We start from the raw sequence: 13,936 nt of genomic DNA on the forward strand, positions 1-13,936 counted from the left end.
CCCAGCGGAGGACGCCCCTCCTCCACCTCTCCCCTCTGGGCCTAACAAAGGGGGGATCTTCTGGGGGGGACGGGGTTCCCTTCACACGCAGGGCAAGGCAGCCGTTCGGGGGGGGGGCGCTCACTTCTTCCCAGCCCCTCCGTTTATTTTTTTTTGGGGGGGGGTGAGCCTTTTCCTTTCAGAGACAGACGAACGGAGTTGGAAGGGACCCTGGAAGTCATCTAGTCCAACCCCCAAAGAGGCCATATGGCCGTTTCTAACAGATGGGCCGTCCAGCCCCTTCTTGAAACTTGGGAGACCCGGCGAACATTTGGCGCAAACGCGGTCACGACAGGAAAAACCACTCGCCGAAATGCGTAGATGGAAAAACTGAGCTAAATTTGGATTTGGGTATATATATATATATGTTTTTAGCCGGTCGGAACCGAAATTCTCATCCAGTCGGGGATCAAAGCGATCGAATCAGGGGAACCGAATCTTGAGCGATTGTAGAGGGTCTTCTGCTCGAGCAGGGGGTCGGACTAGATGACCTCCCACGTCCCTTCCGACTCTGTAATTCTGTAACGGTCTTTTTTCTTCTTTTTCTGACCCGCCCAGGGCGAAAGCGAAAGCGCGGAGAACGAAGCTAGAAGCGCCCGTTGTTTCTTCGGGTTGCTCGCTCGAACGCGGAACGCGGGAGCCAACGGAGCGCCTGGCCGGCTCCCTCCGATTCAGGTGGGTTCCCGGTGGGCTGCTTCTCCCCCCCCAGCTCGCCAGGGCAGGGATGCGAAGGGGGGGTTGCCCGTCCTCCCCCTCCCACCTAGGGGCACGTCGGATCGTCCTGCAACTTGCGGGAGGGGGGCGCACAGGGGAGGGGGAACCGCTGCCAGCCGCCTTGTCCTGCTTCCAGGCTGGGCAGCTTCGGAGGGCACCAGGCGGCCCGGACTCCCTCCTTTTCTTTGCGGGGGGGTGGGTGGAGATGTTCCTGAGGGAGGGAGCCCCCTAGGAGAGAGAAGAGTAAAGGGGAGGGGCCTCTGCTCTGTGTCCTCAAGAGGTCCAGCTGCTTTGTCAACGTTTTGTGTTCCTTTTGGGCTGTTAACAACAGAAAGACTATATGAACCCCAAAGGGTTAAACTATCCCAAAACGGGACGCTAATTTCTATTTTTATTTTTGGCATAGAGGAAAAGATCTGACTGATTTTGCAATGTTTTTGTGGCTGCCATCCCTCAGAAATACTGTAGGGGGTCTGCTTGGGGGGAGGGTTGGACTACATAGCAATAGTAGTTAGACTTATATACCGCTTCATAGGGCTTTCAGCCCTCTCAAAGCGGTTTACAGAGTCAGCATATTGCCCCCCAACAACAATCCGGGTCCTCATTTCACCCACCTCGGAAGGATGGAAGGCTGAGTCAACCCTGAGCCGGTGAGATTTGAACAGCTGAACTGCAGAACTGCAGTCAGCTGAAGTAGCCTGCAGTGCTGCATTTAACCACTGCGCCACCTCGGCTCTGATGACCTACAACAGCGATGGGGAACCTTTTTTTGCCTCCCCTGCCATAAGCGGGGGGGGGGTGGGTGGGCACTGGCGGGGGTAATACTGGGCATGCTGCACCCATAATACAATGTGCGACACACACCCCAGCGCACATGCATGCATGACAGACATGACCCCCCTCCATTTTTTCATGCTTTTTTTCACCCTCCCCAGGCTCCAGAGGCTTTATAGGAGGCTGGGGAGGGGGAAAACAGCCTCCACCCCCCCCTCCCAAGGCTCTCCAGAGCCTTCAGGAGCTTCCCTGAAGCCTCGAGTGCAAAAAATGGCCCTAGGGGGAAATCAGAACTTCTGGTCTGCTCGTAGGGCCGTTTTTTGTCCTCCGGAGCCTTCAGGGACGCCGGGTGTATCTTCCCCAGGGTGTATCTTCCCCAACAATCATTCCTGAACTTCTGGTTTGCCCGTAGGGCCATTTTTTTTGCGCTCCAGAGGCTTCAGGGAAGCTCCTGAAGCCTCCAGAGGGCTTCCGGGGTGGGGTGGGGGCTGCTTTCACCCTCCCCAGCCTCCTATAAAGCCTCTGGAGCCTGGGGAGGGCGAAAAATGGCTTTAAAAATGGTTGAACTCAGCTGGCCAGCTGACATGGCAACACCTCACGTGCCCTGACCAATGGCTCCCGGTGCCATAGATTCGTCAACCCGGACCTACAAGATCCCATCCAACTCTGTTAATCTGTGTCTGATTTCCCAGCCCATAATATCCTAGTTTCATCGCCAGATTTCTTCTCCAGCGAGAGAAGTGGCTATGGGTTTCCATTTGTGTGTGTGTGTGTGTGGGAGGGGAACCTGGATAGGCGAAGGACACCCCCCCTCGGTCTTCCGGACCCCCATTTTAATATCGGCAGCTCCATTCCTTAGCCAACCTAGCTCTTCCTTCCCTAAATTCTGGCAATCCTCAAGTTAGGGCCCGGCGTCACCCACATGGACGTGTATTGCGTGTACACACGCAGCACACACATGGGTTGTAGCTGCAAACGATGCTTTTGCAAGCCTCTGTGATGCTCCAGCTGCTTGGCAGAGCATCACACAGGGACTGTACTCACCATGCACGTGCACAGAAGCGCCAAAAGCTTTGAAACATGGTAAGGAGCTCGGGCGGGCGGATGGGCCCTCCGGAGCACTGTACAGGAACCGTATCTGGTGTTCCGCACAGGCTCCGGTACGCCCGTGCCAGGGTGTACCACCTGCAACCTACCACTGGAGAGAAAGATTGGGGGACCCAGTGCTCTGGGGCACTGATGGCTCCCCGGTGTGAAGTTTCCAAAAGTTGCCCTAATTAATTTAGGAGCCTCGAGACAAAGTTCAAAAGAAATCCAGTCTTTTATTAGGATCAACATTTTGGCATGTTCTTCTCCGGAGCCGAATCTGATATCTGGTTAATGGTGTTTGAACTTTACCCCTGTCTCTCCCCTCCCCTCAGTCTGTGTCATAAATTATATCCATTGATGAGGTGCTGCAGCAGGCTGTGAAGTTTGCACCCCACACAACGGCTGCATAAATATGATAGCCGACTCTGGTTGAAGGTATGCATGGAATTCTCCTCCCTTTTCTATGTTAACGATAACAGTCATGGAAATGATTCACAAGTTGACATTCGGCTCCCCTCACTTCCCGAAAGCGACCTGTGTGACACAAAAACAATTTGAGTGCAGATATATAATTTAGGGGTGCATCCCTCCCCTAGGCTTGCCTGGATTTTCTGCATGGAATTTTGCTATAAGGCGATCAACCTGGATATTCCTACTTTTTACCCAAGATGCCTCTGATAAGGGGTAGCCCTTCCACTTGATTAAGTATTGGAGTTATTTCCTGTACCACCTCGAATCAAGGACTCTAACCTCTTAATGGGTTTGATCCCCTATGACCACACGGCCCAGGCGCTCCCGGGGTAATGGTCTCAGAGTGGATCTGACCATGGGTTTTAAGAGGCTACTATGGAACACCGGGTGTATCTTCCCCAGCAATCGAGGCAGTTTCAATTGCACCGTGACTGGGTTGATGATCTTTACTCTGGGGAGTGGTCCCATAAACTTCGGCCCCAGTTTCTTGCTAGAGAGTTTTAATCTCAAATATTTTGTGGAGAGGTAAACCTTCTCTCCCACCCGGAATGGCTGTTGTGGAGCCCGGTGTTCATCTGCCTGTTTCTTATAGGTCTGTGCCACTTTAGCCAGTGCTTTTTTGACATTTTCCCAGGTTGCTTTCAGCATCGATATCCAATCAGTCAAGCTGACTGAGGAGGGGGGATCGCTTGGATACCCAAGCATTGGGACGAAGGCCATACCACTCACTATTTTGAATGGCGTGAGTCCTATGCTACCGTGAACAGCATTATTGTACGGAACCTCAGCAAAAGATCCAATTGGTCTGCCCAATTGGACTGCTGATAGTTCACGTAGCACCTCAGGTACTGCTCCACCATGGCGTTTAGGCTCTCTGCTGCCCCATTGGTGCTCGGATGAAAAGCTGAACTAAGGCCCTGAGATGACCCAATGGAGCACAGGAACTCCTTCCAGAACTTGGCCTTGACCTGGACCCTTTTGTCTGAAATAATTCTTTGAGATACCATGCAGGTGGTAGATGAGCTTCAGGAACAGTTTGGCCAGCTTGTGAGCTGAGGGTAGTCCGCTGCAGGGTATGAAGTGTGCCTGTTTGGAGAACAGGTCTATTACAGTCCAAATCACTGTGTTTCCCCCACTGAGGGTCTGTGGGGATGAGAGGCTGCTCTGCGCTGAGGAGGTGGAAAGCGGCTGTGCAGATCTTCTCTCTTCAAGCTCCTCTCCTCCCGTCAGGCACCTTGGCCGTCTCCACGGCAGGCTTGTTAAACTCAAGGCCCGCAGGGTGCTTAAATCTGCCCTGCAGGGCCAGCCTGGAAATATCAAAGGATCGCACAGCTGGTGCCTCTGGTGGCTAAAATGGCCCCTGCGCTCCCCCGCCCCCGAGGGCCTCCTGCAGCACTCTGCCAGTCAAAAATGGGAGAAAAACCATGGAAAATTGTTGTCATATAACTCCTTGTGTAAGTGTGGCGGTCACCCATGGCCCAGTGCATAACAGGGCATGCACAGCCACGCTGAACCACACAGGAAAAAACAAACTCCTAAAAGAACATAACATCCTGATAGTTCACTCAAAAGAACATAACATCCTGATAGTTCACTCTAGATGTGCCTTACCCAACGACGCCCAGGATTTGACCATATATAGACAGAACTTCCCTGAGCAGTAGATTAGCAATTGTAATTTGACAGGCTGTCTTAAATCACATGCTGATTGCTCCTCCTGCCTTTGTCCTGTCTCAGTAAAGGGGCTCCCAGCGTCCAATCTGGGTCGCCTCATCCCGAGAAAGCTCGTGTCCGTGTCTTTTCTCAACATTGGCTTCATGAGCGAACCACGGGTATTTCACAGAAAATAGGCAGAAAACGGGAGAAAAAATGACTGAAAAATGGGGTGAACAATGCCCCCCAAATAAGCAGAAAATGGGGGGGTGGGGAACAGCTGGAAATGGGCCTAAAGGGTGCCATGCAGCCCATTTTCGTCCGACAGAGTGCTGCAGGAGGCCATAGAGGGGGGAAAATGAGGTGCAGGGGGGCTGCACGCAGACCCCCGCACCCTGTTTTGGCTGACAGGGTACTGCAGGAGGGAACGTCCCACTCACCCCACTCCCTCACCGGCCCACGGAGGAGAACTTCAATGCTGCTCCGTCCCTCAAAGAAATCCAGTTTGACACCTCTGCTCTATGGAAAGCACCTCCGGCCATTTCAGGCTACGTTGACCTGGCCCCTTCGGGCTGTACGGGGAGGGGCGGTTTCCCTTGGCAGCCTTGGGGAGGGGAGGGGGAAGAAGGAAGGGGCTCCTGGGGGCAGAGGGAAGCTGACCACTGGAACACAGGATTTTCCCTGCCCCGTAATCCCTTTTGGGGTGGAGTCTGGGCCATTGAATGGAGCTAGCAGGGTGTTTAGTGGCCTTTCCTGGCACCAATGCAGAGTTATATCCATCAGATATATTCTCAACCCGTCCAGAGAGAGAAAGATCTGCTTCTACCTAGCATTGAACTCACAGCCTCCTGATTGCGAGGCAAGAGGTCCATGCCTCTAGGCCACCACGCAACAGGCTCCGTTTCGTCTTTAAAGCAAGTTAAGATCAGAGCCATATTTATTACAAGGAAGTCCTGCTGGATGAATGATTTAGCTTAAAAAAAATGCATAGGGAACGTTTTCCATGTTACAAATACATTCAAGCCAGGGAAAAACACATCAGATTATTAAAGCACATGCCTTTCTCATCATTTCAGGCAGTTCCCCTAATTACGACTGTTCGTTCTGTGACCGTCCAGAGTTACAAAGGCCCTGGAAAAATTGACGGGACTGTTTTTCACATGTATGACTGTTGTAGCCTCCCCATCATCCCGGGATCAAAATTCGGATGCTTGACGCTGGGTTCATACTTACATCCAGGGGTCACGCGATCCCCTCTTACGACCTTTGGACAAGCAAAGTCCACTTAACCGCTGGGGGACTGACATATCCACTGTGGGGTTCACTTAACAGCGGTGGCCAGAAAGGCCCTAAAATGGGGTTAAAACGCAGTTAGCGAATGTCTCACTTAACCACAGAAGCATTGAACTCAGTTGTGGTCATAACGAAGTACCGGTATTTCTGTTTGCAAAATGGAGGTCTTCAAAAAGACAACAGGAAGAATCCAGAAAACAGCCCAGGCTCACCTCTCCTCCCCTTTCTTTTCTCGTGCATCTTCAGCTTCGCTCCTGTGACGTCCTTCCTGCCAGGAGAGGATTCGGAAAGCCCCCCCTCCCTGCTTGGGTTGCTCTTCCCGTTAGAAACCCTGAAGACCGACAGGAGGAGCATCTGAGCAACATGGGTGCAGCTGAGTCAGGTAAACCTTGGTTAGTGTGGGAGGTGCCTCCCTTCCAGAGCGTTGGCTGTTCCTGACATCTTAGGCTTTTGTTTATTAAAGAGTTTTAACAGATTTTACAAGTATTTCCCCTTCCCTCCCTCCAGCCCAACCTCCCAGAGCAAAATACAGGGTATAAACATTTAACAATCCTACACTAACATAAACTAACTAACTTTAGCATCATACCTTCACTTGCACTTTAACTCCCCTTTTGTAAAGCTAACTTTAGATAAATTGTAACATTCCTTGTTCCTTCATTCATAAGTAACTGAAATTTCTTACTCCGATATTTATTTTGAATATAATCAGTCCACCTTCTCCATTCCAACTTGCATTTCTCATCTGAATGGTCCTTCAAGTATGCTGATATTTTGGCCATCTCTGCTACCTGCCATCTTAGTTTGATGACCCTGCTGTAATCCCTTGGAGTCAGGGCAGCTGAATGCAGCTGAGTGTTTACTGGCCGGATGCTCTTCCTGTCGCCAATGCTGAGTTTGCAACAGATATATTCTGATCGTGTGCAGAGAGAGAAATATCTGCCTCTACCTAGGATTGAACTCCTTTCATGAGTTCCCCTTCCATCACCTCAGCTGAGTCATTTATGAAGGTGTTGAAGAGTCCTGGGCCTAAGACGGAGCCTTGCGGTACCCCGCTGCTTGCTTCCCTCTACTGTATGTAGACGTAGTACCATTGAAGGACTACTCATTGAGTAGGGGTTGCCAGCCACTTACAACTCCATCTGGGGGTGACGCTGTCTATCCCAATTTTTTTCTAGCTTTGCAGTCTACTCTGTCGAATGCCTTACGGACGTCCCGGTAAATTATATCCACAGCCTTTCTGGGGTCCACGAATTTTTTTCACTTCGTCAAAGAAGACACTACGGTTTGTTCAGCATGGTCTGTTTTTGGCAACCCCCTGTTGGCTTTTTGGTTATGACCTCGTTTACCTCTCGGCTGATTCATTGCTTGGTTATCTTTTCCAGAATCTCCCCAGGTGATGATGATGTAAGGCTGATGGGTCTTCAATTTCCTGGATCTACTTTTCCCTCCCTTTTTTGAAGATGGGGACCACACCAGCTCTGTTCCAACCTCCAGTTCCAACCTGGAGATCCCTGGTGCCCCAGGATCTTTGAAAAATATGGTTCAATGGTTCTGAGATCACATCCGCCAGTTCCTTCGGAATTCTGGGGTGTAATCCATCAGATCCCGGTGATTTCTATTGATTAAGATCCTGTTGATTTCTATGTGTTAAGATCCTGCTGATTTCTATTTGTTCAGATTTATATTAGTTAAGGTGTTCTCTTATCATTTTCTCGCCTATTTTAATGTTTATTTCTTGTCTGTTTTTTAACAATCCTGTTTTTGACCGATGGGGCAGTTTTTTCCCTTTGTGGAGAGACGGATGGAAAGGACGCGTTAAGCCCTTCTGCTTTCTCCCTGCTGCTCGTCCCCTTCCCTCCCCTTCAGCCTCTGACCCCTTTGTCCCTTCTCTTTCTTTCAGTTGAAGACCTGAGGATCGTCATGGTTGGCAAAACGGGCAACGGGAAAAGTGCCACCGGGAACACCATTTTAGGGAGGGAAGCGTTTATATCCAAGATGCAGCCCACATCCGTCACCGTCAGATGTCAAAAGGAAACGGGCACCCTGCCAGATGGGAGGACACTGGCTGTGATCGACACGCCGGGCTTTTTTGATACAAAGTCCCCCCAGCCAAAGATTATTGAGGAAGTTAAGAAATGCCTCAACTTCTGCGCCCCAGGTCCCCACGTCATTATACAGGTCATCCGTTTGGGCCATTTCAGTGAGGAGGAGATTGAGGTCGCCAAGCTGATCAATGACATCTTCAGCCTGAAGGCCAAGGCCTACCTGATTGTCTTGTTCACCCGCAAAGAAGACCTGGAGGGGCGCCCTCTTCAAGAGGTGCTGTCCGAGGGAGACAAAAGCCTGAGGAAGCAAATCGAGAGTTGTGGGAATCGGTACCTGGCTTTCAACAACAAGGCGGAAGGGAAGGAACGGCAGGATCAGGTGGATGAGCTGATTCGGATGGTGGATGACCTCGCACGGAACAATTGGCCAAAGCCCTATTACACCAAAGAGATGCTGGAGGAGGACAAGAAGAAGGCGCCTGGATGGTTATGTACCCTCCTCTGATCCCGGATAAAGTACTTTTACTAGACATAAAGTACTTTACTAGAGATAAAGTACTTTTACTAGAGATAAAGTACTTTTACTAGACATGAAGTGAAAGCAGCAAAAGGAAAGCAAGATCTGAGCCAGAAAGGCAGAAACATCTACACATCAAACGTTTACCCAGCACCCTCCCCCCAATCCCCCAACCCATTGTCCAATCTGCAGCTCCCTAAGGTGTCATGTGGGGTGCAAGTTGAGACGGTTGGCCTTGAGCAAGTCCACACATCAGCCTCCAGCATGTGCAGAGGATGGTGAGAACAAGACTCCTCCTGTACAATATAATTCACTCCCCCAAAACTATGCACCCCCCCCCCATGTTCCTATGGCAGCCGATAGCAAGCAAGCGTAGCAAGCAAAACAGAGGCTGACAGACCCGGAGGACTGGGAATCCCCCTAGATTGAATCAGAATAGAGGTGGAAGGGACCCTGGAGGTCTTCTAGTCTAACCCCCTCTTTCATGGATCAGTTTCCATCCATTGCTTCTCGTCTTGCCTCCTGGTGCTTTGGAGAACACCATATTTTTTCGGTATAAGACGGACTTAAATTTAGACAGGGGAAAACAACAAAAAGTTTTTGGGCCTCCGTGCGCAGCATTTTTGGCTCTTTTGGGGGGCATTTTTGAGGCTTTTTCCAGGCCATTTTTGAGGGGTTTTCACCTCATTTTCAAGGCTTTTTCCAGCCCATTTCAGAGGCTTTTTTCAGCCTGTTTTCAAGGTATTTTTGCCCGTTTTGAGGCTTTTTCCAGGCCATTTTTTCCTCAAAAATGAACTCAAAAAAAGCCTAAAAAAGAGGCAAAAAAGCCTAAAAAATGGGTTCAAAGAAACCTCAAAAACGGGCCCAAAAAAGCTTCAGTAACAAGGCCAAAAAAAGGCCTAAAATGGGCTGAAAAAAGCCCCCCCAAATGGGCAAAAGGAGACCTGAAACGGAGCATGGAGAGGCCAAAAAATGGCTGGCGGGAGGGTGGGGCTTCGGCATTATTCAATCCCTAAGACACACTGACATCTTCACCCGCTTTTGGGAGGCAAAAAGGTGCATCGTATAGCCTGAAAAATACGGTAAGTTGGTCCCCACTTCTTTGGTCCCCTCAAGTCCTGGAAGGCTGCTATCTTGTCCCTCCTGGTCTCCCCATTAGCCTTCTCGCTCTGTCCCAACAAAGGATCCCTCCCTTAAAGTACTCAAGTTTGTTAACGAATACAACGGCGATGGGTCTTGTTCATTCACAACAACAACAACTGCATACAGATGGGAAGTTGAAGAATGGTCCTGGGGGGCGGCCGGAAAAGTCTTGATTCCTGCATCCAGTTTTGGTCACCACTCTATAAAAAAAGAGGTTGAGGCTCTAGACAGAAAGAGTGCAGAGAGAAGAGCAGCCAAGGTGATTAGGAGCCTGGAGGCTGAAACCTAGGAAGAACGACGGTTGCAGGAACTGTGCAGGGGAGACAGGAGAGCAGCCTTCCAATATTTGAGGTGCTGCCACAGTGAGGAGGAGGGTTCAAGCTATATTCCCAAAGCCAGAGAAGGAATAATGGCTGATGGAAGCTGATCAAGAAGAGATTCAACCTGGAAATAAGGCGACATTTTCTGACAGTGAGAACAATCAACCAATGGATTAGTAGTTGCCTTCAGTAGTTGTGGGAGCGTCATCACCGGAAGCTTCCAAGAAGAGAGTTTTCACAATTCAAAGTGCATCGACGGCGTCTCCTCAAATGGTGACGACACTTCTGCAACCAAATTGCTAAGCTTGGAGCTCAGCCCAACTCCCGCACCAAGCGACTTATGTCCAAATGCATTCCAGACACACACACACACACACAAACACACACACACCCCTTGCCATCACTCTGCTAAACAACCAATTCTCACATGCACTTATGCCCTGGGATGTCAAACCACCTATGATAGAAGGGCTGTATCCCCTATTATCCTTCTCATCTTTCCTATGACCCATTTCCTTGGCTTCCTACGACCATGATTTTGCTCTTGGTATCTCATGATTTATGTTGATTGCTTATTTAGTCACTGACTGTTGTATCTTATGATTTAGGATGGTTGTATTTTATGATTATAATCATGATCAGGCACCCCGAGAGCTTATGCACTGGAGACAAAATCCTTGTGTGTCCATTCACTCTTGGTCAATAAAGAATTCTATTCTGAATTCTATTCTTATTTTCTTTTTAATCCTTTGTTATTGTGATTATTATTATTATTACTTTGTAGTTCTGCCAAAATGCCAAAATCCTCACGGCAGCCTTGCCCTGAACCCTCCGTCCAGCCTCTGTGCATGGACCCCACATCCAGCAGGGTGTCAGCCACGGCGATCTCAGTGGCTTTGGGCTGCCATTCCACTGGTGGGGAGAATCGTGACTGGGGCATTCCGTGACTTGGGCCGCGAACAGGCTTATAAAGATTAGATTTACCAGGAACTACCTGCTTGGTTGTTTTGTTGGTTTCCTTTGCCTGAACGGAACCTGACCTATTTCGGCATGGCTGAGGGGACGCAGCCTGGTCTAGAGATGGCTGAGCAAGCAGAATCAGAAGCGCCCGCAGAGCTTGCTAGCCCAGAAGCCTTGCCTACGTCTCCATTGGGCCCGGGAGTATGGCTCAAGGAGAGGCCAGAAGCCTCCTCGATTGGGGGTGCAGGAGGTTGCTGCTGGGTAAGCAGCAAGGTGTGGGTGCTGTAAGTGGATGGCGGCCAGGTCCTCTGGGCCCTGAAGGTTTCAAGGGTACGCAGGGCCCCCTACCCTCATGCCTACTGGGGGACATTTTTCGCAATGGAGAGAAAGAAGGATTTCGGAAGACGAATAGAGTTATTCAACTGTGTTAGGTAATCAAACTCTGGATGTTATAAGACAAATGTTTGGGCCGCCCAGGTTGAAGGAGCCGGTTCTTGATGGTGGTTGGCATGGAGAGCAGGAGCCACCCCATCTGTCCCCATCTGTCCCATCTGAGACACGTGTCTCAGATGAAGGGTCCCGCTGGTATAGGGACCACCCTGGAGTGATACCACCCTATGGATTAGGCCAGGGGGTTACTGGGGAACAGAGACCGGCAGCGCAAGCTACAGCATGGAGGGTCGTGTCCTATGACAGTTGAGGTATGGCCACAGGGGAGAGGGAATATGAGAGATTTAGAGATTTTAGAGATTTTATTAATATTTGTAGGCCGCCCTTTTCCCTGAGGGGACTCAGGGCGGCTCACATAAAATCAGGGAGGGGGAATACAAACATTGACATAGAGACATATAATAAAATAGCAAGCAACATACATTCATCATTCGGGAGGGGCGCCTATCCTTGTCCCCAGGCCTGACGGGCTAGCCAGTTCTTAAGGGCTGTGCGGAAGGCCTGGACGGTGGAGAGGGTACGAATCTCCACGGGGAGCTCGTTCCAAAGGGTCGGGGCTACTACTGAGAAGGCCCTCCTCCTTGTAGTTGCCAGCCGGCACTGGCTGGCCGATGGAATACGGAGGAGGCCTAATCTATGAGATCTTATTGGTCGCAGGGAGGTAATTGGCAGAAGGCGGTCTCTCAAGTATCCAGATCCACTACCATGCAGGGCTTTATGGGTGACTAATAACACCTTGAAGCGCATCCGGAGATCGACAGGTAGCCAGCGCAGCTCGCGGAGGATAGGTGTTATGTGGGTGAACCGAGGTGCACCCACGATCACTCGCGCGGCCGCGTTCTGTACTAGCTGAAGTCGCCGGATGCTCTTCAAGGGCAGCCCCATGTAGAGCACATTGCAGTATTCCAGCCTAGAGGTCACAAGGGCCCGAGTGACTGTTGTGAGAGCCTCCCGATTCAGGTAGGGTCGCAACTGGCGCACCAGGCGAACCTGGGCGAATGCCCCCCTGGTCACAGCCGTCAAGTGGTGGTCAAACGATAGCTGTGGATCCAGGAGGACTCCCAAGTTGCGAACCCTCTCTGAGGGGTATAGAATTTGACCCCCCAGCCTGAGTGATGGAATATTGATCGAATCTTTGGGAGGGAAGCACAACAGCCACTCGGTCTTTTCTGGGTTGAGCACAAGCTTGTTAACCCTCATCCAGTCCATAACGGCCTCAAGGCCTCGGTTCATCACGTCTGCCGCTTCATTGAGTTGGCACGGGGCGGACAGATACAGCTGGGTATCGTCCGCATATTGATGGTATCTGATCCCGTGCCTGCGGATGATCTCTCCCAGCGGTTTCATGTAGATGTTGAATAGTAGGGGGGATAAGACCGAGCCCTGAGGCACCCCATAAGTTAGGTGCCTAGGGGACGATCTCTGCCCCCCCACTAACACCGACTGCGACCTGTCCGAGAGGTAGGAGGAGAACCACCGCAACACGGTGCCTCCCACTCCCACCTCCCGCAGTCGTCGCAGAAGGATACCATGGTCGATGGTATCGAAAGCCGCTGAGAGGTCAAGGAGGACCAGGATGGAGGAATGTCCTCCATCTCTGGCTCTCCAGAGATCATCGGTCAATGCGACCAAAGCGGTTTCTGTGCTGTAACCGGGTCTGAAGCCTGACTGGAAGGGGTCGAGATAGTTTGCTTCCTCCAAGGACCGTTGGAGCTGGAAGGCCACCACCTTCTCAACAACCTTCCCAAGGAAGGGAAGGTTGGAGACTGGGCGATAGTTATTAAGAACAGCTGGATCCAGAGATGGTTTCTTTAGGAGGGGTCTCACCACCGCCGCTTTCAGTGCGGCAGGGAAGTTCCCCTCCCGAAGAGAGGCGGTAACAACCGCCTGGATCCAGCCTCGTGTCACCTCACTGCTGTTAGTAACCAGCCATGAGGGACACGGGTCCAGTACACAGGTGGAGGCACTTACAGCCCTCATGGCCTTGTCCACATCCCCGGGGGTAACATCCTGAAACTCAACCCAGAGATGTTCTACTTGATCCTCCTGTGCCTCGGCTGGAACTGCGGGGATGGAGTCCAAGTCCGACCGAAACCGAGCAATTTTGTCCGCTAAGAATTGGGCATAGTCCTCAGCTCTGCCCTGCAAGGGTTCCCCCGCTTCCCTTTTATTCAATAGGGAGCGGGTTATCCTAAACAGGGCGGCTGGGCGGGACTCAGCGGACGCAACCAAGGTGGCTATGTGAGATCTTTTCGCTGCCCTAAGTGCCCTGGTGTATTCCTTGGTGCAGGTGGTTACCATTGCTCGGCTCGATTCGGACTTATCGGACCTCCATCGGTGCTCTAGGCATCTCCTCCGGCGCTTCATCTCCCGGAGTTCCTCGGTGAACCAAGGAGGTCTCCGGGATCCGCCGCCTCGGAGGGGCCGTAGTGGCGCAATCCGGTCGAGGGCCTCCGATGCTGCCG

At 51.2% G+C, this 13,936-nt stretch overlaps 1 protein-coding gene across 2 annotated transcripts; it reads left to right on the forward strand.

Annotated features, from left to right (window-relative positions):
• The first annotated feature begins 140 nt into the window (after nucleotides 1-140).
• On the forward strand, nucleotides 141-8,654 carry LOC116522327 (GTPase IMAP family member 9-like). 2 transcript variants are annotated; one of them, XM_032237195.1, is made up of 4 exons: nucleotides 141-390; nucleotides 598-714; nucleotides 6,280-6,415; nucleotides 7,937-8,654. In XM_032237195.1, exons 3-4 carry the CDS (start codon nucleotides 6,397-6,399, stop codon nucleotides 8,584-8,586), a joined length of 669 nt encoding a protein of 222 aa, XP_032093086.1. In that variant the 5' UTR covers nucleotides 141-390; nucleotides 598-714; nucleotides 6,280-6,396; the 3' UTR covers nucleotides 8,587-8,654. The 2 variants fall into 2 exon arrangements, with proteins under 2 accessions (XP_032093086.1, XP_032093085.1); XM_032237194.1 differs by lacking the exon at nucleotides 141-390 and having other exon boundaries at nucleotides 409-714.
• Nucleotides 8,655-13,936: the final 5,282 nt, after the last annotated feature.

The sequence above is a fragment of the Thamnophis elegans genome, chromosome Z (assembly GCF_009769535.1).
Source record: "Thamnophis elegans isolate rThaEle1 chromosome Z, rThaEle1.pri, whole genome shotgun sequence".
NCBI classification, from domain to species: domain Eukaryota; kingdom Metazoa; phylum Chordata; class Lepidosauria; order Squamata; family Colubridae; genus Thamnophis; species Thamnophis elegans.